This window comes from Centroberyx gerrardi, chromosome 13 (genome assembly GCF_048128805.1).
Source record: "Centroberyx gerrardi isolate f3 chromosome 13, fCenGer3.hap1.cur.20231027, whole genome shotgun sequence".
Taxonomy (NCBI): Eukaryota; Metazoa; Chordata; class Actinopteri; order Beryciformes; family Berycidae; genus Centroberyx; species Centroberyx gerrardi.
Window position 1 is genome coordinate 1905050 of NC_136009.1, and position 27343 is coordinate 1932392.

Genomic DNA, 27343 nt, shown 5'->3' on the forward strand with positions numbered 1-27343 from the left:
AGTAGTAGTTGTCAAAACTGCTGGCAGAAGCAGAGTTAAAGATGCAGGAGTGGACTGGCGCACAGTGGCTGGGAGCAGGATAAGACAACAGCACATTAAAAACAATGGCCTTATGGTCAGATGTACCCATTTCTTTGAGAACGGACCCCTCCTCCCTTTACAAGTCACTATAGTTATTAGGTCATAGGTCATTGCCAAGCCGAACGATCTCCTCCAATAAGAAGTCAATGTCCTCTTGTTGCGTGGCAGGATTGGAGAACACACATCTGAAGAAATTGACCTTCGATCCCAAAGGCTGGTAGCCAATCAGAACGGTTCCCTTCTCCATCATTCTGGCTTTAATCTGAGGAGCCACCTGGGGAGAAGAAATGGGTCATTCTACAGTGTGAAGCTCTCTCTTCCACAGTTGGTCTCTGTCTCACTCTGTCTCTCTCCCTCTGTCTTTCTCTCGCTCTTTGTCTTTGTTACTGCCACTCTGTAGATGCTTTCTGTGTCTCTTACTTTCTCAGTCTCTTTCTCTCTTATTTTCTCTTTCCGTCTGGGCTTGTCCTTTCTGCCTCTGCTTCTCATTCTCCTTCCTCTCTTCTATCCTCTTTGTCCCACTACCTTTTTCTTGCGAAAAGTGATCTCACGCATGTTTAAACAAGCAAGTAATTTGTGGCGCTTTGAGGAGAGAGAGAGAGAGAGAGAGAGAGAGAGAGAGAGAGAGAGACTTGGTCACATGAGGGCACTATTCTCTGCAAGCTCATAATAATAGCATTAATAGTATGGTCAGCTAATCATAATGTCTTCTCATCTTTGGACAAATTAGCATACTGTGCTTGGACCACTTGTATTCTGATTTTTTTTCTTTTTTTAAATACTGGCCCTGTCCTTGTTTGTTTTTTTAGGGAACATTCCTGAACACATTTTCCCATAGTCTCTAGCAGTGATGGCAGTGTTGTTGCTGGTATGTTCTGCACTGACCTGATGGAGTCTTGCATTTCTGTCAGGGCCAGGCGGCAGGTTTCTCAGACTGGGTGGGATGTACCAGAAACACACATTACTGTGCTCCGGCTGGGGGAGTGTAGAAGAAGAGAAGAAAGAAATTACATCAAATATTGAGGGAAAATACTGTATGTACATTGCAAAAACTGACAGACTTGTTAAGTTATTGTATCTTGTATCCAGACTTATCAAGCTTATTTTTAGCATTTTTTTGTGTGAAATCATCTTACTGCACTGGCAGATAACTTTGATAAATTTGACTTTTTTTTTTCAGGATAATGTTACCTTTTTCGGGACATTTACTTGGTAAAAGTGAAATTGTCTTGGAGAAAGTTTCAAGATTTTCTTCAATGTTTTATAATGATTTCTTGAAATAAGTAATTTTGGCATGTATCAATTGAAATTTACTGAAACCAGCAAGATTATCTGCCAGTGCAGTGAGATAATTTGACTGAAATTATCACAAAATAAACTTGATAGGTCTAGAAACAAGTTAAAATCACTTGATAGCTTTCCATTTTTTGCAGTGTAGTACATATGTACCAACATCACAGATTACTGTGTTCAGGCTAATGGGATGGAGGGATGGAGAAAATAAAATGGGAATTAAATAATACTGTACATAAACTAGCGCTACATTCAATTCACTTGAAATTCAGTCTATTCAGGAAGTGGGTTTTCTTTAGGGGCAGCAGATTAATGGAGCATTTTCCTTTAAGATAAAGAGCCAACAGTAATTTGAACACAGCACACTGTGTTGTCAATTTCAAAATTCCTCAGCCACTTATTTGCTGGATGTGAAGCTTTATTTAGTGATAGTGTGTTTTTATCAATCTGGCAAACAAACAGTTCCATGATTTTGAGATGAAGTCAAAATTCAAGTACATTTTATAAATGAAGCCCCTGGCCCTGGACAAAGACAAGCAGTCTTACTTTGCTTGTGAAGACCAGTTCAAAGTCTTTCCTCCTCTGCAGTTGATTGTACAGATACTCAGCATTCTCTAAGCACTTGTTGACCTGGGATCCAAAGCCCTCTGAACCCTGGGGGAGTGAGAGACAGAGACAAAGACAGAGAGATATTGAGAAATGGGAAAACAGTGGAATATGAATGGGGAGGGGAAGGAGTCATAAGAGAGACCTCAAGTTATCATATATGAAGACAAGGAGCTGAATTCTTTTAGATTAATAAAGCTTGTAAATCCTTATTCTCTAGTGCTCAGGCTGCCACTGTTAAGAGCCTCAATCTGTCATTTCAGTCATTTCTACTACTGGCTGTGTGTACAGAGGGATATATTGGATTGAAGGCAATTTTCCACTTTGTAATTTACTGTCTGAGTTTTTGATACAAAGATTGACAATATGTGATGGCAAACATGGGTTTTACAGTAAATTGTTTTCTTTCTGTTTGTAACCACTGCGGTAAAAAAGAGCTGTATTTTGAAGTTATGATGACAAAAAAACAATCAAAAAAAATATTTTCAATCTTCTTGTCAAAAGAATGTATTGCTGCTGTCATGGGAAAACGATTTTTGTGATTTTTATGTGTTTACTTGAACAAAACGTTTACATCATCCTTTTATGGGTTACGCAACTTTCATGTCAGGGACCCTGAAACTTGATTAAAAAACTATCTATAGTGGACAGTCTGCAAATACAGTTGTTTTTCATAATTCCTAAAAAAAAATACTTTTGAAAGATACAAGGTTTTCATCTGACAGCAGTAAAATATGAATCCTGTCTCCCCCACCAAAAAATTTATTCGAAATTGTATCTTTAAAAAGTAACTAAACCCCAACCAAATCTGTAGTGGAGCAGACACCTAATGGTGAAAAGTAGGGTACTGAACTGGCCATCTGCTATTGGCTGGTCTTTGGTGCCAGGTGATGTCACCACCTGTTGTACTCTATAGAGGGTGACATCACCTGGCATCAAAGACCAGCCAATAGCAGTCCTTATAGTGTGACGTGATTTTCACTTCTATCACTACATATCAAACATATTGCCTAATTTGTTTCTTTTTTGTGGCCAAATAGCTTATCAAAATGTATATTGTATATGTATATACATTAATACAGAGAATGCAAAAAAAAGACACCTTTGCCTTCCACATGAGCCAAAGTTTGAAGGCATCTACGTGTCGGCCACACTGGATGCTCTTATCTCCCGTATCGTAGGACACGTCATAGGGTTTGTCCATCTGGAAAAGGTACTCAGCACCTAACTGGTTGCACTCCTGCAAGAGGCCCTGCAGGGAGGAGAGGAATGCAGTGGAATAGTAATACAAGTGAAGGCTGTACATGATACATGGATGACCTGTTGAGGCAATTATGTCTTCAGCAAAGATATGGTTTAATGGACTGGCAAATGGGACAAAATCAGTATGGAGGTTTAGTCAATCTGGGGAGTTTTATGGAACAAAAGTTGAATGAACAAAAGGTTGTAGGCAAAATTGTGCATCTAAAGGCCATTGCCTCAGAATCGTGTATTGTGGCCTTTATATGCATAGAGAAAGAATGATGTGAAAATGTACACTTAAATTCAAGTAAAAATGGATTTAGAAGCTTTTCCTGCTACAGCAGCAAACAGAACGAGCCAAGTATACATAGAAAGAGAGAGAAATAATGTGGGAAGGGTTAGAGAGATTAACAAATTAGGAAGAGGATCATTTCTTACTCTCTTCTTGACCAGAATGACAGAGCACTGCAGGGGGACGGCCATCATCTTATGAGGATTCCATGTTACAGACCAGGCTCTGTGGAGGATCAAATTAAAAACAATATTTAATGAGTTTAAAGATGCCATGTTTGTTGGATTTACACTAAATGTAGCATAAATAATGTAATGACTGCAAGACATTAAACATTATAATGACCACGTTCTGTGTTCTATATATTTATAAAAAAAAAATCCCTTATATTTATTCAGTATTTCAAAGACACAGGGGGCTGCATTCTAAAAAAAATGCTCTAAACACCATGCTTCTAAAAACCTTTAATATTCAATGGGTTTTATTTTCACTGCAGCCATTATTATTTAATGATAGGTGTCAGTTTTAACATAGTGAATGACTAATTTTGCAATGAAACTCTCTGACACAGTATTGTCACATAAGAGTAACTGATCAGTTGAACTTGGATTTTAAGCATGTCCAGAGAAGATGAGTAGAGTTTGCTGCAAATAATAAATGGCATACAATATCAGTTTCACAACACAAAGCCCCCCACACAATGTTTTTTTCTGTTGATTCTGAAAAAAAGGCTATTTCCAGGGAGACTTTTGCTCAAAAAGTTCACCCAATAAACTGACACACAATTTCACTGCTAGTTTTTATGAATGTGCCTTTTAGCTGTTATGAAACCAGAGTTCATAAGATAAGAAAAGATAAGATTAACTTTATCGATCCTTGAAGGGATATTGGGTCATTGCAGCAAAGAATAGAATGTAGATAGCAATACAATAGATGAGAAATATTGAGGATTAAGGATATCATTTCTTCATCATACTGAGTTCCTATTGGCTAGACTGTTGTTGACCATTCACAGACTTGCATGTTTTCAGTTTACAAATTAAAAAATTGCTCTATGGTCCAGTACAAGACCATAAGTGCAAATGTGCATCATAGAATATTCACAATATCAGATTTACAGAGCAGATTTGCACATTCAGCTATTCATTGAATATGTATAACGTTTTATAAAACGTCATGAAGTCGCAATTACACGACTCTGCAGAGGGCATTTTAATTTGAAACGATGGATACAGGAAGTGGCGACACCCGGTCGAGGCGAGAGGGAGAGAAAGAAGAGAAAAAGAAAGAACACTGAGCTACTGACATTACTTGGATTTATGAATGGAAACTAACATGTACAGAAATGTGTGCAGAAGTGTAAATGCGCATCATTAGCTATTCACATTATCAGGTTAACTGATGAAAGTAACAGAAATGTGTCCATAATGTGTTATGTGCCGGCTCACGGACACAGAAATGTACAGAAATATGTCCAGGCCATGTGAAGTAAAGTGAACCCATCTTCAGTATCCTCCTCTTTGGCTGAAGTTGGGGCTGTTGTGGCAGGAGGTATTGTGTAGGTGATGGTGGTTGGCACAAACGAACACTTGTCAACTTAACCTAGAGTCAGCCTATTAAGCAGTTTGTCCAACCTGCATCCCCAGTCTTGATGTTTCCTCCCCATCACTCCACCACAAAGAACAGTGAGCACTGGCCACCACTGATTGGTAGAACATGTTGAGTAGTCACACTGTTACACTGACAGACCTGAGCCTCCTCAAGAAGAACAGTCTACTCTGCCCTCTCTTGTCCAGTCGTTCCATGTTATCAGTCCACTGCAGTTTGTTGTTCATGTGTAACCCCTGGTACTGGTAGGACTGAACCATCTCCACCTCCTCATCCTAGATGGTAACAGGACTCAGTAAGACTCAGTGTTTGCCTGATGAAGGTCCGATGACCGAAACGTTGCATTAAATCTCTTTGCAAGTATAGACAGTGTGCGGGATTCTATTCCTTCTTCATCATCTACCTTTTTGGTTCTTGTCCTACGCACCTGTCACACAAAGACCTTTAGGTGTGCAAACATTTTTTTTTCTTAACAGGACTCGAAATCGACTACCAGCTCCTTGGTCTTACTGGTGTTGAGTTGCAGATGATTTTCCTTGCACCTCCCAACGAAGCTCTCTTGTACTCCTCTTCATTGACCTCACTGATACATCCCACAATAGAGAAGTCATCAGAGAACTTCTGGAGGTGGCATGACCCGGAGTTGAATTTGAGGTCTGAGGTGTAGAGGGTGAACAAGAAAGGTAACACCCTTCATGTGTCCCGTGTTTCTCTCTACCATGTTAAGTTTTAGTGCACTTTCACCTGTCACCTTGGGAATGCATCTAGGCCCCATGTCAAGGGCATCTAAATTGTGATACACTCCAAGTTTGTTTTTTTTAATCATTATGTATTCATGGTTGTTTTTGATGCTGTCTTTGATGTCAATCATCAGAGAAGTTATGAAGAAAGGCAGGAAATAATCAAGTGATTAACATTCTAGAGATTCTAAATGCAGCCAACACAATGTTCCCAACACAGTCTCACAAAATGTAATAGTTTCCATAAAAGCAGTTTACTGAAAAGTAGCTTATCAGTACATCGGAAAAATCTCTGAGTACTATCATGGTGTCTGCAAAATCAGCCTCAAATGCAATGGCTCGCACTCAGTCCTCCGCAAGATGTGCAGCTATCTTGACTAGTTAGCCTTCGAACAATAGCAACAATAAGTGGCTTAAACAACACCATTACGCCATTACTGATGGTTAGCTAACCTTGCTAGAAAATTTTCCTACGTTTTATAATTCATTCATGTATGTACGTTGTGATTGCCCATATGGATGCCCTTTATAGGTGGAGTACAGGCAAACCAGTAGGGAAAGAGAAGAGCAGTCATTTTACAGGATGGCAGGCAAAGTGATCAGCCAGGCCACAGGCCTCAGACAGGTTTTGTCCTTCACTTTGATTACAATGTGCATGTCTGCACTTGGAGTCATCTCAGAAATCCATCACCAAAGGAGCTGAGGGTCAACACTTGAAAATCACTGAGTTCTGTGCTAAATCTTGGACATGTCTCTTCCACTTACAGCACTCCTGCAAGGTATGGAGGTCCAATGAACAAACTTGGTCCAAAAATAGTCTGCTACCTCCTGGCAGCGGTGCCAGTGTTGCATGGTGAAAGTCTAGTTAGTTTAGGGTAATGATGCTACCGCACAGGGAGCCCATTGGTGGTTACGAGATCTGGATCTGCTTCATTGATAATTTGTAATACAAGGGACTGAAATTGAAAATGCCCTCCATCTATATGAGGAGGGTCAACAGGAGGTCTTCTGAGCTGACAAGTCCTTGCAGTGCTGCTTTACCAAAGTGGATCCAATGCTCCCAGTCACCGCCAAAGTGTGAAGCATCCGGAGTAGCACTGAATTTGAACTCAATCTAACAGGATTTTAGGTCCTCTTGTATTTATGGCTCCATGGCTGAGAGAGCTTTTTGTAGTTCTTTCATTTCGCGGACACTTGGCCTTGGTCAGAGAGGATTTCATGATGACCCCTTAAAAATTCAACCGACTTGTGTGACATGAAACTGTGTATGTGTGCGTGAGTGTGGAAAGGGAGAAGTCTGTGCGTAAAAGTGCATTCCAAGCATTCAGTTAAAGATTTAGTGTTTTTTAGTGTTTTTTTCAACATTTAGTTAATTTTAATCATAATGGACTGTGTTTTGCCGTCTTTTGCACATGCAATTATATGCCATATGATTTCATGACATTTAGTCTGTAAGGCTGCAGTGGCCTGATGCCTATAAATGGTGTTCTAAAGCCTGGCCTTTGGACCACATAAAATGGCAGGACACATCTTGATTGCTTAGTTGTGGAGTCATCAAATTGCTTTAAATACAATTCCAATTGTTCAGAAACCAATTACACAGTCTAATTTCCTTCAAGTTTTAGTGACTCAACAAATCATATCCTATTTGATGTCTTTGGTGTTTATTACTATGAAGATGTTACATCATGAAATCGATGGGGGTGCTAGAGATATTGCAGGGTTTTGGATGCACAAGTTAAGTCAGCAGAATGGGGTGGAGTCTAAAAACCATCTTTAACACCACTGTACAGCGCTTAAGGCAAGGTCTGTCCAATAATTTATATACGAAAAATGAACATCTGGACTGGGACAAGCAACATCCGTGTTCATCTTATATATATTCAGTAGTTGACCCACCACAACTAGAAAATATCGGCCTCTGCAAAATGAAAAAACTAGGATAGTGGAAAGGTTTGGAATTAAGGATTTTAACACAATCAGGGATCCAAATAAGAACACTACAACCAGCAGCATAACTAAAACCAAATTAAAATGTGGATTTATCTCAGACTGAAACCAAAATTATTAACCATTGCTACAAAAAAATACGAGGAAATGATTGGACTTGATCTCAATTGTTAAAACATTTACAAAGAAAGAAAGGAATGGAAGAAGGATGATAAATATTCAGCACAGAGTGCTGCCAGCCCACTCTTCCATGTTTATGACCTGTCTTGAGTTCAGCTCTGGTTGGTTATCTGAGGTGATAGATTGTGCGGTCATGCAGTTACCGTTCAATGCCCTGCAGTTTCATCCTGTGTCTCTCTGACATCAGCAAGCCTCCACCCCAAGCCGCCTGGAGGGAGAGAATTCAAATGAAAAAAATGCTCTGTATTGACAAAACATACCAATTAATTTAAATTCATGAAAGAGAGAAAGAGATTTTGTACTGTGTGTTGAACTGACATCAGTGTGTATGATAGGAATGGCTATACAGCTGCACATTATGCTCCAATTCTGGGTGTGTCACAGCGTGAGTGTGCATACATGTGTGGCACCATTATCTTAGCAGGTGTGTGTATGTTAAATCAGCATACACAGTGTGTCTTCAACAAGTGTAAAGGTAGATTAATTGAGATGCGGTGGCTGTGTGTGTATATCAGTCCCTCCAGACTTGGCTAAATTTATCTGTGAAAAAGGTACTTGATTTAGTTGCAGGTTTTCTTAAAAATAGCAATGCAATTTGAGGAGTTTTAGATATTTATTTGAAGTAAAAATAGAGCATTGGTAAAAATCACAGGTCAAGGAAAATTATACTTAAGTGGAACTAAAGAGATACCAAAGTGGGAGTTTTATATCTACCTCTCATTAAGAGTGTTGTACAATCACTTAATAATAAGCATACTGCATATCACAGAAACTACTAACTTAATACTTTAGTACTCATCCTTTTGTTTCTGAACAGAAAACATCCTGTGCTCAAAGTTTCAACAAAAGGAAAATACAGTCAGGTATTTGACAGTAGTGCATTTGTAGTGCAACAGTCAATGATGGTGCAGCAGTCAATGTAGTGTCTAACAAAAGAATGAAAATCAATCAACCTGAGAACACAAAGCAGGCAGATGAAGGAACATTCTGTAAACGATGTAAACGATGTGGATGTCAACATAATCCCCAGCAATGTTCAGTTTATGGTAAGTGATGCAGTAACTGCAATGGAAAGAATCACTTCTCCAGGCAATGCTTTTTCAAAGGCAAAGCTTTCAAAGGCATAGTTTGTTATTTTGATTGGACCATTGTATACCAAAAAGTGTGATGATTGGACAAAATTACAAGATATTGTTGATTTCACCGTTTCATGCAGAGAAATTGTGTTAATTTTGAAAAATTGTTCTCACAAAAAATTTAGGGATTGGTTTAATTTGCATTATTTATTGCAATTGCTAATTCCTGGAGGGACTATGTGTGTGTGCCTGTGCGTGTGTGTGTGTGTGTGTGTGTGACATTGGCCTTACATCAACATGCATCCAGAGTGCGTGTCTATGGCAGATGTCTTCGATGGCAATGAGAGGATCGAAGGCTCCATACACTGTGGTGCCCGCTGTTGCATTCACATAAAATGGAACCAAACCCTGCAAGACAAGGACAACTGGGAGTTTTAACACATTTTTGTCCTCATTTAAATCTGGTATTTATATGAATTCTGGTTGTCTGCATTCTGTCCACATTGTGATTGAATCTCATTTTTGGCAAAGCAGGCGAGTAGTAGTAGTAGTAGGCGACTGGTATTCTACCAGTGGGAGGCACTGTGAAGACATTTCTACCTTAAGTGCTGATGTTTATACTCATGGTGATGATGTTCCTACCTATGGCGAAGACATTTCTACCTTCAGTGATGATGTTTCTACCCATGGTGATGACTTTCTACCCATGGTGATGACGTTTCTACCCATGGTGAAGACGTTTCTACCTTCAGTGATGATGTTTCTACCCATGGTGATGATGTTTCTACCTGCAGTGATGATGTTTCTGCCTGCAGTGATGATGTTTCCGCCTGCGGTAATGATGTTTCTACCCATGGTGATGATGTTTCTACCTGCAGTGATGATGTTTCTGCCTGCAGTGATGATGTTTCCGCCTGCGGTAATGATGTTTCTACCCATGGTGATGATGTTTCTACCTGCAGTGATGATGTTTCTACCAGAAATTATGATATTTCTACCTGCAGTGATGTCATTTCTATCCATCGTGATGATGTTTCTAACCACGGTGACAATGTTTCTTCCGCGGTGATTATGTTTCTTTCTGCGGTGATGACAATTCTACCTGTGGCGATGATGTTTCTACCTGGGGCAATGACGTTTCTACCCACGGTGATGACATTTCTACTTGCTGTGATGACGTTTCCACCCAGGACGTCACATTTATGTGATACGTACCTTCAGTTGTTTGAGCCACCAGAATGCCCTGTGATGACGTTTCTACTGCCGGCTACCTGCGGTGATAATGTTTCTACCCACGGTGACAACGTTTCTACCTGTGCTGATGATGTTTCTACTTGCAGTGATGACATTTCTACTGGCAGTGATGACAATTCTACCTGCAGCGATGACATTTCTACTAGCAGCGATGACAATTCTTGCTGATGACATTTCTAGTCGCAGTGACAACATTTGCACCCCTGCGATGATGACATTTCTAGTCGCAGTGACAACATTTGCACCCCTGCGATGATGACGTTTCTTTGCACGGAGATGACATTTCTATCCCAGGTAATGATGTTTGTACCCATGGTGACAATAAAGCGGAGTTAAAAGCAGATTACTCTTTTCTGTGTCATCTCACATTCTTATATCTCATCCTTACCTTTGCTTTAGCTGCGATGATAGAAGACTCAAGTTCAGCAGGAATCATCTTCCCTCTTGAAGGGGCAAAAGTTGACAAGGTTTTGATTTAAGAGTGACTCACTGTACCGTTTTTTTGTTTGTCTTTATGGTGGGTGCATAGATAAGGCAGATCCAACAGACAATAGTCTGTGTGGTACCCGCACTCTAAAAGAAAATCAATACAGTATGAACAATATACTGTACATCAAACTAAGGATTATGATCTTGTGAAGATTTCTATTAAAACATGACAAAAGTTATATGAACATGCATTGAATCGTGTCACATTACTGCTAGACCAAAATGCTTCAGCTTTTGTTGTGGTAAATTATATAAAGAATTGTCTATCTGGTTGTTGCTGGTTTTATCTTTAGCACAGATGTCCATGTACATGAAAATACATGCATCCAAGCATGCATGTACACGTTCTCAAAGACACACACACACACACACACACACACACACACACACACAAAGCTTAAAGCTCAAACAGGTGAGCAAACATTTCTTTTGTTCTATAACATTCACCATTGACAAAGATAAGTGCACTCTTTTTTCAGTGACTGTCTGTCTAACTGTACCCACCTTTCATCACATTTCACCACCACCACATTCTCACTGCCCATCCCCAGCACCGCTGCAGATTTCTTCACTGAATAGTGGCCCTGAATAGGAGAAAAGACGATCATTCATCTTCAGTTGTTTGTTTCGCTTTGGTGGCACTAAAAGCTATAGGTATACTTTTTAGGAACAAACAATGACTGCATTACTTAGTTATGAAGTCTGAATTCTCAGGTGCACATGACAAGCTAAACCAAGGATACCTAAAGTATCTTTTATTGTTAGGTCAGTCTGTTCAGACTGAATCTGTAAACTCCTCACACTATCAGATAATCTTTGCCAACCATCACTCCTGATCAAGCCTCCGATCAGGACTTCCCCAGTGATTGTCAGGATGGACAAATCTAGTGGAAAGTAGCTCCATAATCCTCTCTTGTGTCCCCAGTTGCCATTGAGTAACTGCCTAAACTGTGGAAGCAGTTATTAATTGACAAACACCATGGCTATAACCAATTAAGGCTAAAACCATGCACTCCTAAAGTCATCCAAAATATTATAACAGGATGTGAGGTGCCAGTGATTACATGTTCTGAAGTGAAGAGGGCCAGCTGAGGCAGAGCGCCCATCCCTTTGGTCTTCACCTCTGGGTAGAAGTGATATCTGGCCACCAGGATGCTATACAGGTTAGATATTGTGCCTCCTTGGGAAAACACAATACACAATTTAGGGCAAAATCTACCGAGAACATCAGTACATGAATCTTATTAATACAGACATCTAATGTTACTGTTATATTAGCAATAACAAGTCAACAACCTGGTAGTGTATGCACGCCCAAACCCTTGAGCAGGATTACTAATGCCAGCTCTATGAAAAATAAAAATAATTCCATCAATCCACACTGGATTGATGCTCACTTCATGGTTTAGTACCATGATAAAAGCATGATCAAATATCATATATTGTAAAAAATAATTTAGTTGGACTAAACTACTCAGAAATATGATGTCAAAGAACACAAATTTCATTTCTCATTTCAAAGGTATCATTTCACACATCTTAGAATAATGGCTGATAATGTTTGCTGAAGAAGATATTGAAATTATTCTAATTGCAGGTTATAAATTAGAAATGATGGTCCTTTAAACTTAACAATCTCTGGATTTAAACAGTAACTCTGTGAACTATGGATACTTACAGGTGTCCAGTGTTAATTTTACAAGACAAGTATTCTCAGAGACTAAGACTGTAGGGGAAAAATGAGCTTCACCCTTGTGGGTCAAATTAAATGAGCAAAGTTTCAGAAGTCTTCTGTGGATTCTTTATTCAAACATGCATGGAGAGAAAATCCTACAATCAAATACACTGAAGTAGGCTGTGGGATATTGTCTGACCAAAGGGTAGAAATATCAGTTTCTTATACACTTCAGTATGTATAGTTGCTTTGTTTGTCCTTTTCTAAGAAATCAATGTATGGCCGATGTCATAAGCACGCTTCAAACTAATCAAAACCAGTTCTACAATACATACTAACATGTAGTTCTATTCTTAAGGCCCTGACACACCAGGCCGACGGTCGGCCGTCGGGCAATGTCGGGCCGTCGGGCTGTCGGTAAGCGTTGGTGTCCCTAGTTTTTGCGGTGTGTCCCGCACCGTCGGCACTAGTCGGACCCTGTCGGCGTCTTTTCGGCCGATTGAGCATGTTGAATCGGCGTCGGAGCCGTCGGTGAGAGAGATCACTCTGATTGGTAGTTCGTGTTTTGCCTCTGGATGATTGGACTGATAAATTCCTTCAACATGTGGAACTGAACAGGAAAGAGCCGAGCGAAATTTTTAAAATCGGAGGTTTCATTTATCTCCAGCTCTCGAGACTGGTTCGGGAAAGCCCCTTGAGCCTGTCGCTGGAGTAACGTTATTCATGATTTCACCCATTTAGTGCGGTTTCTCCTTATTTTTCGCCTCCGCCTCTTCCTTTCTTCTTCCACAACCAAAAGACCAAGCGCTGACAACGCCAGTGCCATTTGCAACTTCTTATCAGACATAAGGTATGGAGAGTTATTTCCCCTCACGCAGGCGCAGAACGTACGTGCTAGTTGGCCGTCGGGTGTAGTCTTTGCGGTGTGTTCAAGTGCAACTTTTTGGACCAGACGCAGGCGACGTGAGGCGACGCAACAGTCGGCCTTCGTCGCCGCTGGTTCTTTGAAGTCGGTTTGGTGTGTCAGGGCCTTTACATGATTGTCTCTAAAGGCCCTGACACACCAAACCGACTTCAAAGAACCAGCGGCGACGAAGGCCGACTGTTGCGTCGAAGAAGAAAGGAAGAGGCGGAGGCGAAAAATAAGGAGAAACCGCACTAAATGGGTGAAATCATGAATAAAGTTACTCCAGCGACAGGCTCAAGGGGCTTTCCTGAACCTGTCTCGAGAGCTGGAGATAAATGAAACCTCCGATTTTAAAAATTTCGCTCGGCTCTTTCCTGTTCAGTTCCACATGTTGAAGGAATTTATCAGTCCAATCATCCAGAGGCAAAACACGAACTACCAATCAGAGTGATCTCTCTCACCGACGGCTCCGACGCCGATTCAACATGCTCAATCGGCCGAAAAGACGCCGACAGGGTCCGACTAGTGCCGACGGTGCGGGACACACCGCAAAAACTAGGGACACCGACGCTTACCGACGGCCCGACATTGCCCGACGGCCGACCGTCGGCCTGGTGTGTCAGGGCCTTAACAATGAACACTAGTCTGAGGGCTAAACTCCTGATATCCTGCAGAAGTCATATGATGCACACAACGGCTGCATGACTTCTTCATCTAAGCAGGACCTTCTTTACTGAATACTCCATTGTAAGATATATAGGACAAACACACAATATCCTATTTTATTTCCTACAAGACGTCATCCATCCATCCATTCATTCATTCGTTACCTGGACAGAAGATGCCATCTCCCTCATCATCAGACCATCCCACAATGTTTTGCATCTTCCTCAGTAGAGCCTCCTCCATGAGAATGAAGACGGGAGACACTTCATATGTAAACCTGGTAAAATTGCTTTGATAAGTCTACATAATGCATATGATTCTTGAAAATTACTGTAAAGAAAAATATCACTTTATAACTACCCTGGTATCTTGCAAACATCTCATATTTGGCTATTTGGCATCTCATATTTGACATAGTGTGTCCTTAATGTATAAAGACACAGAGATCAAATCCATGACCCTGGACCCAATCCAAACCGTGGATAATGTATTATAATGTGTCAAACAGTCATGAGCATCAGTGGGAAAACAGGCCAGTTTTTCCCAGTTCCTAAAACGCAGACTTCTTGGTGAGACTTTCATGGGACACTGAAAACATGAATTTTGAAGATGTCTGTAAAGTAAACCTGCATCACTTTACAGCCACATTTCCATAACATTGTCTCTGAGTTTGAATTCTCCCCATGAAGACCAATATTCAGAAGACCAACATTAATTTGTTTTAATAATAGTGGTGAAATCTTACATGTTAGTATTGGCTGTAGAGGTCAACCACTCGCCGGCTAAGCCAATCACATCCAGACCTGAAGATAGCTGGTTGAAGAAGCAAGGATGGCCTGGAGAAGGCAAGAAAAACACACCAGTGGGCAATTAGTTGCGAGACCACATTAGAAACCAATGAAGATGAAGTAATAACTATCATAAAACCATAGCAGAGCACAGAGAATAACGAGGAGGATGGTAGGAAATTAAATTCTGGTTTCCACCCACTTTCCTATGAAATCCCCAGTTTCCTGTTAAAAGGTTAATGGGCAATTGGTCAAAGTTAAGGGGGAACGGGTAAGCATAATTTTATCATAAATTATACAGTTAGAATGCAGGTGAATTGTACTGTACTAATTTCACTGTCCTAATTTGTACATAGAGTCACTATAGAGCCCTCCTGCTTGTTCACACTTTAATAAGTAAGTTGGATGATGGGTTGCTCTGCAGCTACAAGTTTTGAACAGTCAAATGATGTATTTTTCGGTGGTTTTGGTATTGCCTTTCATAACATTAACATCATTTTGATGAGTTAAAGGGATATTTCACCTACAAAGACTATATATTTGTTTTTTCTGCAGCAATATCCTCAACCTCCTCACTGCAACCGTTAGCTCATTTCCATGATCGTGATCTGAACACCTAGCTTAGCAGCTACTGGCAACACACCAATAGCATCCTTCTTGGAGGACCACCCAGATATTAGTGTTTTAAAAGAGCAGCAAACATGTGATTGCGCCCCACATGGGGGCAGGGCGGAGCTTTAGAAGGGTCACAAGGGTCACGATCTTGAATATCCAATGATAATAAACGCACACGCTTGCACACACACACCTGTTTTGACACCATACTTGAGTGTGTCCCTACAATCGACCAGTATCTGCTCTAGAGTCTCTGGTTGGTCAGACAGGTCCAGACTGAAACCCTCCAGTCCCTCCTTCAGCTGATGAGGATGGTGGAAGTCCAGGACCTGAAACACAGGGAAGAGCCACAGAACACAGAACTCAAATACTTTTTTCACGTGGCCCTAATCCTCTTCTGTATGTATGAAAAGCATAAAATCAGTAAGTACTTATTATGCTTTATTAGATAATGCGCAGTAGAAAGAGATGGGAAAGATTTGAAAGATGGGGGGGGGGGGGCACAAAGATCTTGAACTGGATAAACCTATGACAACATGTCGATTCACCAGGATGACCTGTAGTTTTACTAGAATCTGTTCACTACCTTGGAGCTCCTCTGACTTGACTTGCAAATGTAACCCAACAGGATGTTAACCAGCTCCTGCAAAAATCCTCTGGTCACCTCCTCGCCACTGAATGCTGGGAGCAGGTCTGTAACACACACACACACACACACACACACACATGCACACACACGCACGCACACACACACGCACGCACACACACACACCAGGGTTTCTGCAGGTTTCAACAAGTTAAATTTAAGACTTTTTAAGACCTTTTTAAGACCATTATGAATGCAATTTAAGACCTATTTCACGTCCATACTGGCAAAAAAAAAGTACGAAGGATATGAGCATTTTTAACAATAAATAAATAACAATAAATATTGGGGCAGCAGGATTAAAGACACCATCCTTAAACCAGATGATTTGTGCCCCATGTCAGCAAAAAACCAAAGTGACCGTGAGCAAGTCAATCCCTAGCAGCTCACACACACATACAGTTATTTATTATATTTATTGTTTATTGCATTATAGGATATTATAGATCCGTGTGTAAAGTCCAGAGCACCTCCGCTTTTAATGTTGGCGTAGATCCAAACGCTGTCCGGAGGTCGCTTACCGGAGTTGCAGGAGTTGCATGGGTCGCGCTGGGGACTTTGATGCTCCCGATGTGAAACCAGAATATTGGGTGATGGCAGGCGTTTGCTGCTGGCTTTTTATGGCGGCTTTATGTTTTTCAGACTTCCCATGCGACTCTAATGCCTTTATACCCAACGTTCCTAATTTCAGCGTTTTCTTGCACAAGGTGCAGCGGGCTTCAAATGTGTTTTCAACCGGCTTCAACCAAGCACTAAATTGGCTGTTCTCGAGCCAGATCTCGTTGAACTTGCACTTGCCCATTTTAGATGAAAGTAACGTTAGCCCACACACCACATCGCGACACACTAGCTGGGTGTGCTCTGACCGGGCTGCACAGTTTGCATTAGTCGTTATTGGTTCCATGTTGGTTTCGTTTTGTAGTTTTGTTACAGCGTGATCAATATACATTTTTCCCCAAAACACATTTAAAAGCGAGACTGAAGTTAATGCAACTTTATAAAAGTAACGTTAACTTCATAATCCAATCAATTTTTAAGACCTGTCAAAATCGTATTTAAGACATTTTAAGACATTTTAAGGCCTAAAATTCAGATTACTGGATTTTAGACTTTTTAAGACTTTTTAAGGACCCGCTGAAACCCTGACACACAGACATCCCATCATTATCATAACATCATCATACCGCTGTTGCCTAACAGGGAGAGGTGGGGTAACTTTGAAATAACAGTACAAGTCATTTTAAAAGAAAATCAGAACATGTTTTTTGGTCTACATTTCCTCAAAGACATGATAACTTCACATTTTAGTCATCTTAATTGGCCAATTTTACATCAATTAGATAAGATAAGGTAAGATAAGATAGCACTTTGATTCCTTAAGGGAAATTCAGGAAATATGGTACATTATGCTCCTGTAAAATAACTCTATCTCTGCAGTTTTTTTAAAAATCTTTTTCAGGCGTTCACTCCATACACATTTCGTGCTTGACAGAGATACGGTTGTCAACAAAGCAAACCCAAATAAAGAAGTTAACTGTGGCTCATAACATGCTAGCTAAGTTAGCTAACTTTGCCCGCCTGAAGTTGCACATTCAATTCATGTTTGTGATATACCTGACAATACTGTGTCAATACCTGGTTCCATGTGATAGCCTTATCAAACAACAGCACTGGCAACCCTGAATGTAGCTGAAGCTTGTCTGGTAGAAATTATCCACTGTGTTTTTCAGAGCTTACCTACTTGAATTAGCCTGATTGTTAGCATGGTCACGCATCATCTGAAAAACTCAGGACTTGTGGGTTGAAGACTGGGTAGAGAATTGCTAGAGCCCTACGCTGAGAGGAAATGCGAGTCCTACTGCTACTGTTCTGCATCAATGACATCTGTAACATTGGTGCCATGAACAGAATCACATGGTAGCGTACAGCTCTTTAGCTGTTCAGGATGGTGAGTGTAATAGAGTTAAAGAAGTCATTCAAATTAGGCTGGGGACACACTAGAAGACTTTTAAAATCCTAACCAATTTTGAAAGGGCACTGCATCGAATTTCACAGATTTTTAGTCTCTAAGTGATAAATCTGCTCACACTAGATGGACTTAATCACACACTGAACCATATAACTAGGATTTTCCAGCCGCTGATGTCACCACCTCTAATCTCCAACCAATCAAAACATCACACTCACTTCACTGAAAACTGGTCTCTCATTGGCTGCTGGCAGTCTCCACTCACCTCACTGTAAACTGGGCTCTCATTGGCTATTGGCCCTCTGTGATCCCGACACAATACAAGAAGTGCTCAGGACCTGTCTTGATTTTGGATCGTAAATATCAAACATTGATATTGATTGGGGTGGTCAAGATTGAATTTGTAAACCCCTCACACTACCAGATAATTTCTGCCGACCATCAGTCCTGACCAAGCTTCTGATCAGGATTTTCCTTCAGATTGTTCCTCCCGATCTGGAGGAAATCGGCCACATAATCCTCGGGCCCAGTATTTCAAAACCTTTAATCTAGATCAGAATTATCCTGATTTTGTAATCCCTTTTTTTGCTATCCCAGATAAAATTGATCTTGTAGGTTTTGTCCTGGTTTTTCAAAGACTTTTCAGATAGGATCATTCTGATCCAGATACCACAAGATCAGGATTACAGAATCTAGATTTGCAGTCTTTGGATAGGCCGCCATCTGTTGCTCAAAGTAATACAACATTTCATTAACACAATATGTATATTAAATGTCTCACTGGATTAAAAAAAAGTCAAACACAAAACTGTTTTGTCAGCATACTAATGTTTTTATTGATCAAAAGACCCTAAGTAAAATAATGGTTCACTAGAGCGTCTCTCATTGACCGTCCAGCTGCTCCATCTAGTTACAGTGCTGCCAGTGGTAGGTCAGGGCCATCTACTTGGGGCTGTGAATGATCACCCCTTCCATCACAGTGAGGAACCTTGCGTTCTTCAGCGGTATTATGAAGCACGATGCAGGCGAGAATTATGTTGCATGCTCGCTGTGGGTCTACACGTAGGTAGTTCAGGCATGCAAAGCGCCTTTTCAACACCCCATTTAAGCGTTCAATTGTGCTCCTAGTTCTTCGATGAGCGCAGTTAAATCTCTCCTCTGCATCATTGTTTACCATGGCAAAAGGTGTCATTAGCCATGGTAAGAGTTGGTATGTGCTGTCACCCATGCCATCTGGGGGATTTTGTTGGAGGTGTCTAAAAATATGGCTCTCCCTCAAGAGCCTTGCATCATGGATTGATCCTGGCCATTTCACAACACAGTTAGTAATGATGAGGTCTGCATTTACCACAAGTTGCATATTGATGCTGTGCCACCCTTTCCTGTTCACAAACTCCCATTCCCTCTCATGGGGTATTGTTTTGGCATGGTCTGTGTTACTTTAATATGCAAGCATTGAATAAAAGAATGATTAAATATGTGCCATGTGTCCTACATGTCTCTACATCCACCTTGAATCCATGCTGGATCCACCCTTCCAGTGGGATCAGGATAATCCTGATTTTTAGCATCAAACCTATCCTAATCTCCACCTTAGAGTTTTGAAATACCCAAAATCAACATTTGATCTGGATTCTGGGTAGGATTGGATTACCAAATCCGTATCCCAATTTTGTAGGATCAGGATCACATCTCCAGTTGTTCAGAAGTTGTTGATTTGTTTAACCGTTACAGTGATAAAGTAGATAAAGTAGACATTAGGCTACCTATTAAGCCTTTCAGTACGGTAAAAAAAAAAAAAAGGATTTTGTCCCCATAAAATAATCCCCCAAACAGCTGTCAATATCAAACAAAAATAATATATTTCATTTTAACTGTCATTTAGCACTGTATATTAATTACAATGACACAATCATCAGAGATGAACCAGTCAAAAGTAGTTTCTAACAGTTGCATCCCTTATTGCACGTCCAGTCAGTCCCTCATTCTGAGAGAACGCCGGAGGTTGGTCCGGGTCTTCAGCAGGCTCAGGTGCATCATAAACGTCATCACAGAGAGGGACATTGTGCCTGGTAGCGATGTTGTGCAGGACAATACAGGCAAGTATTATGTTGCACGCTCCCTGTGGTTCCACTCGCAAGTTTTAGGCATGCAAAGTGCCTCTTCAGAACTCCATAAACGTTCAATTCTTGTTTTGCAATGAGCAGTGTTGAAGCATGCCTGCTCAGGTGTGTTTGCTGCAAGAAAAGGGGTCATCAGCCATGGTAGGAGTGGATAGGCGCTGTCTCCTAATATTATGCCATCCGGTCAGTTGGTTTGGAGCTCTCTGTATAGAGCGCTCTCCCTCAGGATACGCGCATCATGGGCAGACCCAGGCCACTTCACGACGCAGTTTGTGATGATGAGGTCAGTGTCGTCCACAAATTGGATGTTGATGCTGTGCCTCCCCTTTCGGTTGACGTACTCCCACTCCCTCTCATGAGGTGCTTGTATATGCACATGAGTGCAGTCGATAACCCCAATAGTATTGGGCATGTTCCCCAAAAGAAAAAACTTGCGCTTGGTCTGGGCAATCTGGTCATCCTTTGGAAATGAGTCCCATTTAGAGCACTGGTAATCCGGATTTGGTAATCTTGAAAGGTTTGTATCTGGATCAGGGTGATCCAATCCAATGTTGCTTTGAAAAACCGGCACAAAAGTAAGAAAAAAGTAAGGATTACCTGATCCTGGATAGCAAAACATGGGATTTCCAAATCTGGATCATTCTGATCCAGATTAAACTTTTTTAACAACTGGGCCCTGGGCCCTGGTTTTGAAATACCCAATTTTGAGATTTAATCCTATCCGGATAATTCTGATCTAGATAGAAGGTTTTGAAATACTGGGGTGTGTCCCCAGCTTAAGTCATTTCTCACCTTTGCTGTAGATGCTGTTGAAGTCAGTAGGTGTCTGGGTTTTCTCCTCGGCTGCCGGTGAGCCGTCCTGCTGTTTGCCCTTTCCAGCTGATGTTGTGGTGCTGTTGTCGATGATTCTCTCTGGCGAAAAAGCAATGGATGATTTTGTTGATGTAGGTTTCACATACTGGGTGAAAATTAATGAAGCACTTTTACTCAGATAAAATCATAGTAAGCTCAATAACAAAAATGTCCAACATGATATGTTCATTTAAAGTTAGTTTACTCCCCAAAACTCTAATGAATGTGTATTATGTGTACACAAAGCATACAGATGCATATCAAAGGAAGGTTGCTACGGCTCTCTTTCTTCCTCTCTGTGTTTGTCCATCAAGTACACATCGAGGGCATTAGTGGTCAGGAAATATGGACCTAAACATTTTGCATCTTATTCAAATGGATAGAAGTGCAATGTTTTAATCAAGTACAAATGCTGGTGACAAATGCAAATCAACATTTCTGTAGTACAAAGAAATCCCTTTTTAATTTAGATAAGTTCACATAAATGTTTCTATGTCTCTATAGAACAATACATCCTCTGCCTTGGACTTTTTAGTATATACAACATGTATAATATTTTCATGTACCAAGCAATGGTCATATAACCATGAAAGAGACTTATACATGGTAGAAACAATGTGACATTTCTGGAGGTTGTGGTGGACAGATAGTTTACAGTCAGTGTTTCAGAAAGTCCAAAGCCACTTTTGAACTGTTGGACAAGGGAACTGAACCATTCATCAGGTCGATAATGCCAAGCCTATGTCATTATTTATTTGACAAATGTGTTTCTGTCACTATCACATAATTCTTAATTAACAAAACAATTTTCTGCTTCAAGCGAGTGTAAAAACTTTTTGTGATATTGAAGAAATGTCTATTGTGTGATGTGTGTAGCTCTGCCCAATGAGGTTTAACTCAACCAATGAGATTATTACTGCCTCCAGAGCAACTCTGCCTCTGAGTGATGTTTGTAGAACTAAAACTCCAATCTGCACCTTTCAGAGATTATTTTTTGTCCAGACGTTATACCGTTGGTAAATATAATTGACATTATTATATACACGTGACTTGACATAAAGCTGGAATTATACTCCTTATAACAGCGTTTGAAATATTCTTTAACAGGCCCTTTTCACAAACATGGCTGCTTCGGTATCACCATTGCCAGCAATGTTAAAAAGCGAACTTCCTGTCACCCATAACTCAGTCTGTGATCATTTATTTTGTGTTTCAACATAATGTATAACACAATACAAGTGTTGTCACTGACATATCTTTCTGTTTCTGTTGTCAGACGACTGTGCAAGTATTAAAAAAAGTGATCGAGGGTCACAAAATGCTAACAGTACAGAAATTAGCATTAGCCTTGGTTAGCCAGTTAGCTTTTTGTGACTCTCGATCACAGTTACTTGCGCAGTCATAGTGATTTTTTCACCATGTTCTGTTTTGTGGTAAAGCTTAAAGGTGTTTTCGTTCAACCGCCAAATACAGCATCTCGCGGGTTAAGCCTTGTGGGTTTCCATAAACCATGCCATGCTTGTTTGCTAAAAACTCAAGCCACTGAATGGAGAGATTTGAATATGTTTTGTGCTGGTTAACATACGCACCCTCATTACGTCAGAGCTAGCGTGTTTGGTGGTAAGAACTTTGTCTTATGTAGTTAGGCTTTCTTAGGGGGCTGGTCCACTTTGTAGCCAGGCTTTCTTAGAGGGCAAGTCCACTTTAAAACTGCCCTCCCCTAGAGTAGCTAACACCCATTGCAGACCAAAGTTGCTTCTCATTATCTATGGATAGGTGCCCCATCAATAAATACTGGGCATTTTGTAATGCTTGGTTGTGTTGTACTGTCCTTGTCCCTCAACTCTCTGGGTCCCCTTTGGGAAATGGTTAAAATATGGTTTGTCTGGCACTACTTATGGGAGTGACTTGGTATGTGGTAAATTACTCTTTGTGTGATTTCAATTGCCACTATATAACCTGACGACTGTTTGTAGGCTGGAGTGAAGAAACTGCATAGAGCAATCACCTCACAGTCTAGGAATTCCAGGAGGTATGTCCTGTATTGGTGTAAAGGTAAAACTTTGGAGTACAATAGCTATGCCTTATACTACTCCTGGAATTTGTGGACATGTAGCTGCATGTATTGCCTATCTCCTTTTTAGATTAATCAGCTGCTGTTGTGCCTATTTTAGATTTTGTTCAGTGGGTCATGGTTCTTGTGCAAAAGTGCCACCCACTAAATTTGTTTTTAATTATGTATATCCGTGATTTTGATGTATTATGGCGATGGGAGAGAAAGAGTTACTTACATGCAACACAGGTAGTTATACTCAAGCTCATAGCAGTATGAGTATATTTTGTGTCTTGGTCTGCTTTGCCACAGTGTGCCCCTTATTTCAAATATATCTCCATCCTCTTTTCTAATTTACTATGTTTTCTTACTGTGACCCAATAGATGGTTTCACTCCTGTGAACCTCTGGAACTACAACCCAGCTGCTTCCCTCTGTTTGGACAATGAAAAAACAGCTTATAAACCAAAGCTCACTCCAGAGGAAATTGAGTACCTACAATACACAGCATGCCACAGTGCTCTGTGGAACCCACAGACTGGTGAATGTCTCCAGAAGCTGTGTGAACGCTCTGGAAATGAACTAGCGTGTAATCCGTACAGTTCCTTAACATGCGACAAGGATGTCCAAAGGGACAACAATTCCATTCCTGTGTACACCAGGAGACAAGCTGTTCGAAAAAAAAAAGGATCTCCAGCTGTGGATAGACCATACATTTGAAGAACTTAACTGCGAGGATGAGAGCACTGAGGTGGCCTATTGAGCTCACGTATTTCCAGCAAGATGAATGGTCCAAATGTAACCACACAGTCCACATGGTCAGTTGTAGACATCAACAGCACTGTTGCAAGATGCCCACAGCCCTCATTTCAAAATGACCAGCTGGTCAAACCAGGCAGCCAACAGTGCACCAGTCAACAGCAGCAACTCCAGTCAGGGACTGAACAGAGAGTCTCAATTCAAGCTGCACACATGGCACGTCTAAAAAGCCCTATTGAAAGACCTTACAAACCACTGGAGGATTGCAGGGCTGTGTATTCTGCCATCATGAATGCATACAACCTGGCCTCCCCCGGGGCTAAGGCCACATCCTCAGGTGAGGTGGGGCTACAGTAACAAGAACCCCACAAGGCACCGTCATGTCGGTGATGAGGAAGAAGTGATGGAGACGGTGACTCGAATGAAGAATCCTGAGGAGCCCCAGTCTAGCATCATCTTCCATCCTAATCAGCAGCCTGCAAGGGCCTCACCTTCCTTCAAGACAGTTGTAGTGCACCAACTACCAAAACCAAACGCTGCCAGGATGTAAGCTTGGAGGATCGCGAGGAAGATCGCAGCTGCAAGAGTGCAAAGCTCCAGCTGTTTCGCTCCAACCATCCCAGACTCCTCCAGCTGGCAGATAACCCAGAGGGTGACAAGAGCAATGGCTCAGAAACTCAAAAGGCAAGAGGAGAGATGAGACTCCTCCACCTGTAGAAGTCTTTGAGGAAGACCTGCAGCAAAGACAGCAATGGATGGGCATCTCACCCTCTACCTTATTTCTACCAATATATTTTTCCACATCTTGTTTTGAATTTCAAAAGAAAAAGAAAAAGAAATAATAATAATTCATTAAGGCAGATTCAGTGCTGTGACTACTTTGCTACAGCCCATGCTGTTGGTTGAAGGAAAAGAAAGTATGATCCAGGTCACTCATCAGCAATGGGGGCAGGGGTTAAATTTGAATTTCTAATGTAGAGGAGCCCTGATTCACTGGGGTTGGCAGGTGTGCACATGCAAGTGTGCAGCGGCAGTAAAGGTGGGGCTGAATATTATGTTTTAAAAGCAGTATATAAGCCTTTAATGATCTCTCTTTGAAGTAAAAGTATTAAAGCTCATTACCAGTAAATACAAGTCATAATTCCATTATTTTATCATTCACATGCCAAAGTTTCAATATACAGTATTCATTCAAGGAGTCTATACACTCTTTAGTTTCTGTACAGTCTATCAGCTGTAATACAGTCCCATACAGCCTTAGCTTATGTGTTAACTGTCCTGATTGAAAAGTACTTGATGATAATGTCCATGATCGCTGGCTAGTGAATAAAATTCACTCACATCTCAATATTGTTATAGAACATCCCATTTCGAGCCACATTTATTAAAAGGCGCACTAATTACTTCTGTGCACAAAACCTTAATGGACGCAGCTTTCTCCAGTTTACCATTGGATTTATTAAGACCATTTGATCAAATCAAGTCAGTCACAATTTTCCAATTAATATATCTGAGGCGTAACATAAATACTGAATGCGCATGTCTACCGGGTGAAACATGTATGGCAAGCCATTTTATTGTGGTTCCCCACTGTACCTGAAAACGGGGGTTGCTGCACACCAACTTTGCTTAAATAAAGATATATTTCGGTCACACTTTATTTGCATAGTCCAAATGTTGATACTCAATTTTCCTATACAGTGACTATAATATGTCACTACAAAGTCTACAGAGTTTCAGGTGATACTCACAATTATGTGAGAAATTCTTTATAGTTATTCAGTGTCTGCGCTAGGGTTAATCTTAGGGTTGAGGTTAATGTTAGAAATAGGGTCAGGTTAGGGTTGGGTTTAGGTTTAAAAATGGGGTCAGGGTTAGGGTTACATAGTCTGTGAGAGTCAGCAAATAGGCAAGTGACACTTTGTTGAACATAGATACTATTCGTCACCAAGATCAACTAGATCTAGGTGACTAGATCAACGCTGGACTAACCAAATAATGTGTTACCTAGATTTTATATCAAGGCTATGATTGTGCAGCAAACCTCATTTTAACAAACAACAGCCATCAACATCATGGACTCTCAAAGTCTTGTACCGTCTCCCTACTGTATGGTGGGCTTGTCCAGGCATGGCCAGGCATGATCTTGTCACATGCATGCCAGATGCATGCACACTTGGATTGACAGATTAACAGATTTTTGATGCTTATAAATCATGATCTGGTCACACACACATGCACGTGGACTGACAGTTTGACAGATTTATTTACTACTTTGGTTATAATTACTTGGTACATTATAATCACGTCTATAGTCTATTATATCCACACTTAAAATGTACTATAACGATGTATGTCATAGAAGGAATTATCAAAATACTCTTACCTGGCAACTGTAAGAAATCCATGTCAACACCAGCAAATTTCAGTTCAAGGTCACCAAAGATTTTTCAGTGCAATTCAGTTCAATCCCACTGCAACTGTTTTTATATAGCCGGTAACTGAAATATCCCTAAAGTTTAGGGATAAAAAAATTCTAAATTCTATTTAATTCTGTTTTACTAGAAATATGCGGATAAATCTCTCAGCTGACTAACTTGGTTGGAAGTCTCTCAGTGTTAATAATCCACGTAGCCTGAGGCACAGAGACAGCGGTGTCAAGCTGCTGGATTTAAATAGCAGCAGGTAAACAAAGGTGTGGTGTTTGGTGGGCTAGTGTGTTTAGCTGGTTGTCAGTCATCCATGAACAGAAACCAAAGTACAATACCTGCATGATGCTTTCATTAAGTAACATTATGCCAAAAAATGCCAAAGGAAGGTGCTATTACTATTTCACTATCAGATGATAGCAGTGTTAATGTAACAATACAACATACTCTTATCAAATTTTGTGTAATGAGTATGAACTCTCAAACGCAGGTTACGTACTATGGACATGAGTTATGTGAACATTATGTTCCTACACCACAAATTGGATTATGTGAAAATAGCACAAATTGGACATGCCATTTTACCTGTTCATCACATGAAAAGATTAGTTAATGGTTAAGTTTAGGCAAGTAAACAACTTTGGTTAATGTTATGGTCAAGGTTATGGTTAAGGTTCCAGTTATTTTCAACCTGGGCCTTATTTTCCTAGTTTTGCCATCATGACGTAGGGCTGCACGATTAATCGTATTCCAAGAATACTCCTCCACTTCAGTCTTCCTGCTTTGCTGGCTTAGGCCTGGGTACCTACCAGTGTCCATCACATTTGCCCACCAGTTCACCATGTTGTCACCATCAGTGTACAGGGGAAGGGTGGAATCAACATTGAACTTTACCACTTCTAGTGGCACGTCACGCTGCGGTGGCACCAAGTGGCCCATCATCCCTGCCAGCCGCTTCAAGTATATGCCAGTCTCTGAGAGGCCTTCCACCAATGGGTCCAGAGCAGAGAGCGATTGTTCCATCTCTCCCTGTCCCCCTCTCCTCCCCCTT

General features: G+C 40.8%; 1 protein-coding gene across 2 annotated transcripts; it reads right to left on the bottom strand.

The window, feature by feature from the left end:
- Nucleotides 1–26492, bottom strand: gad3 (glutamate decarboxylase 3). 2 transcript variants are annotated; one of them, XM_071906553.2, is made up of 16 exons: nucleotides 26250–26492; nucleotides 20993–21112; nucleotides 16049–16155; nucleotides 15656–15791; nucleotides 14805–14895; nucleotides 14224–14336; nucleotides 11876–11991; nucleotides 11316–11395; nucleotides 10711–10765; nucleotides 9360–9476; nucleotides 8136–8200; nucleotides 3661–3739; nucleotides 3083–3232; nucleotides 1921–2028; nucleotides 967–1056; nucleotides 1–355 (listed from the first exon to the last, which is right to left on the bottom strand). In XM_071906553.2, the coding sequence occupies exons 1-16, from the start codon at nucleotides 26269–26271 to the stop codon at nucleotides 182–184; spliced, it is 1623 nt and encodes a 540-aa protein (XP_071762654.1). In that variant the 5' UTR covers nucleotides 26272–26492; the 3' UTR covers nucleotides 1–181. The 2 variants fall into 2 exon arrangements, with proteins under 2 accessions (XP_071762654.1, XP_071762656.1); XM_071906555.2 differs by lacking the exon at nucleotides 1–355 and adding an exon at nucleotides 538–663.
- Nucleotides 26493–27343: the final 851 nt, after the last annotated feature.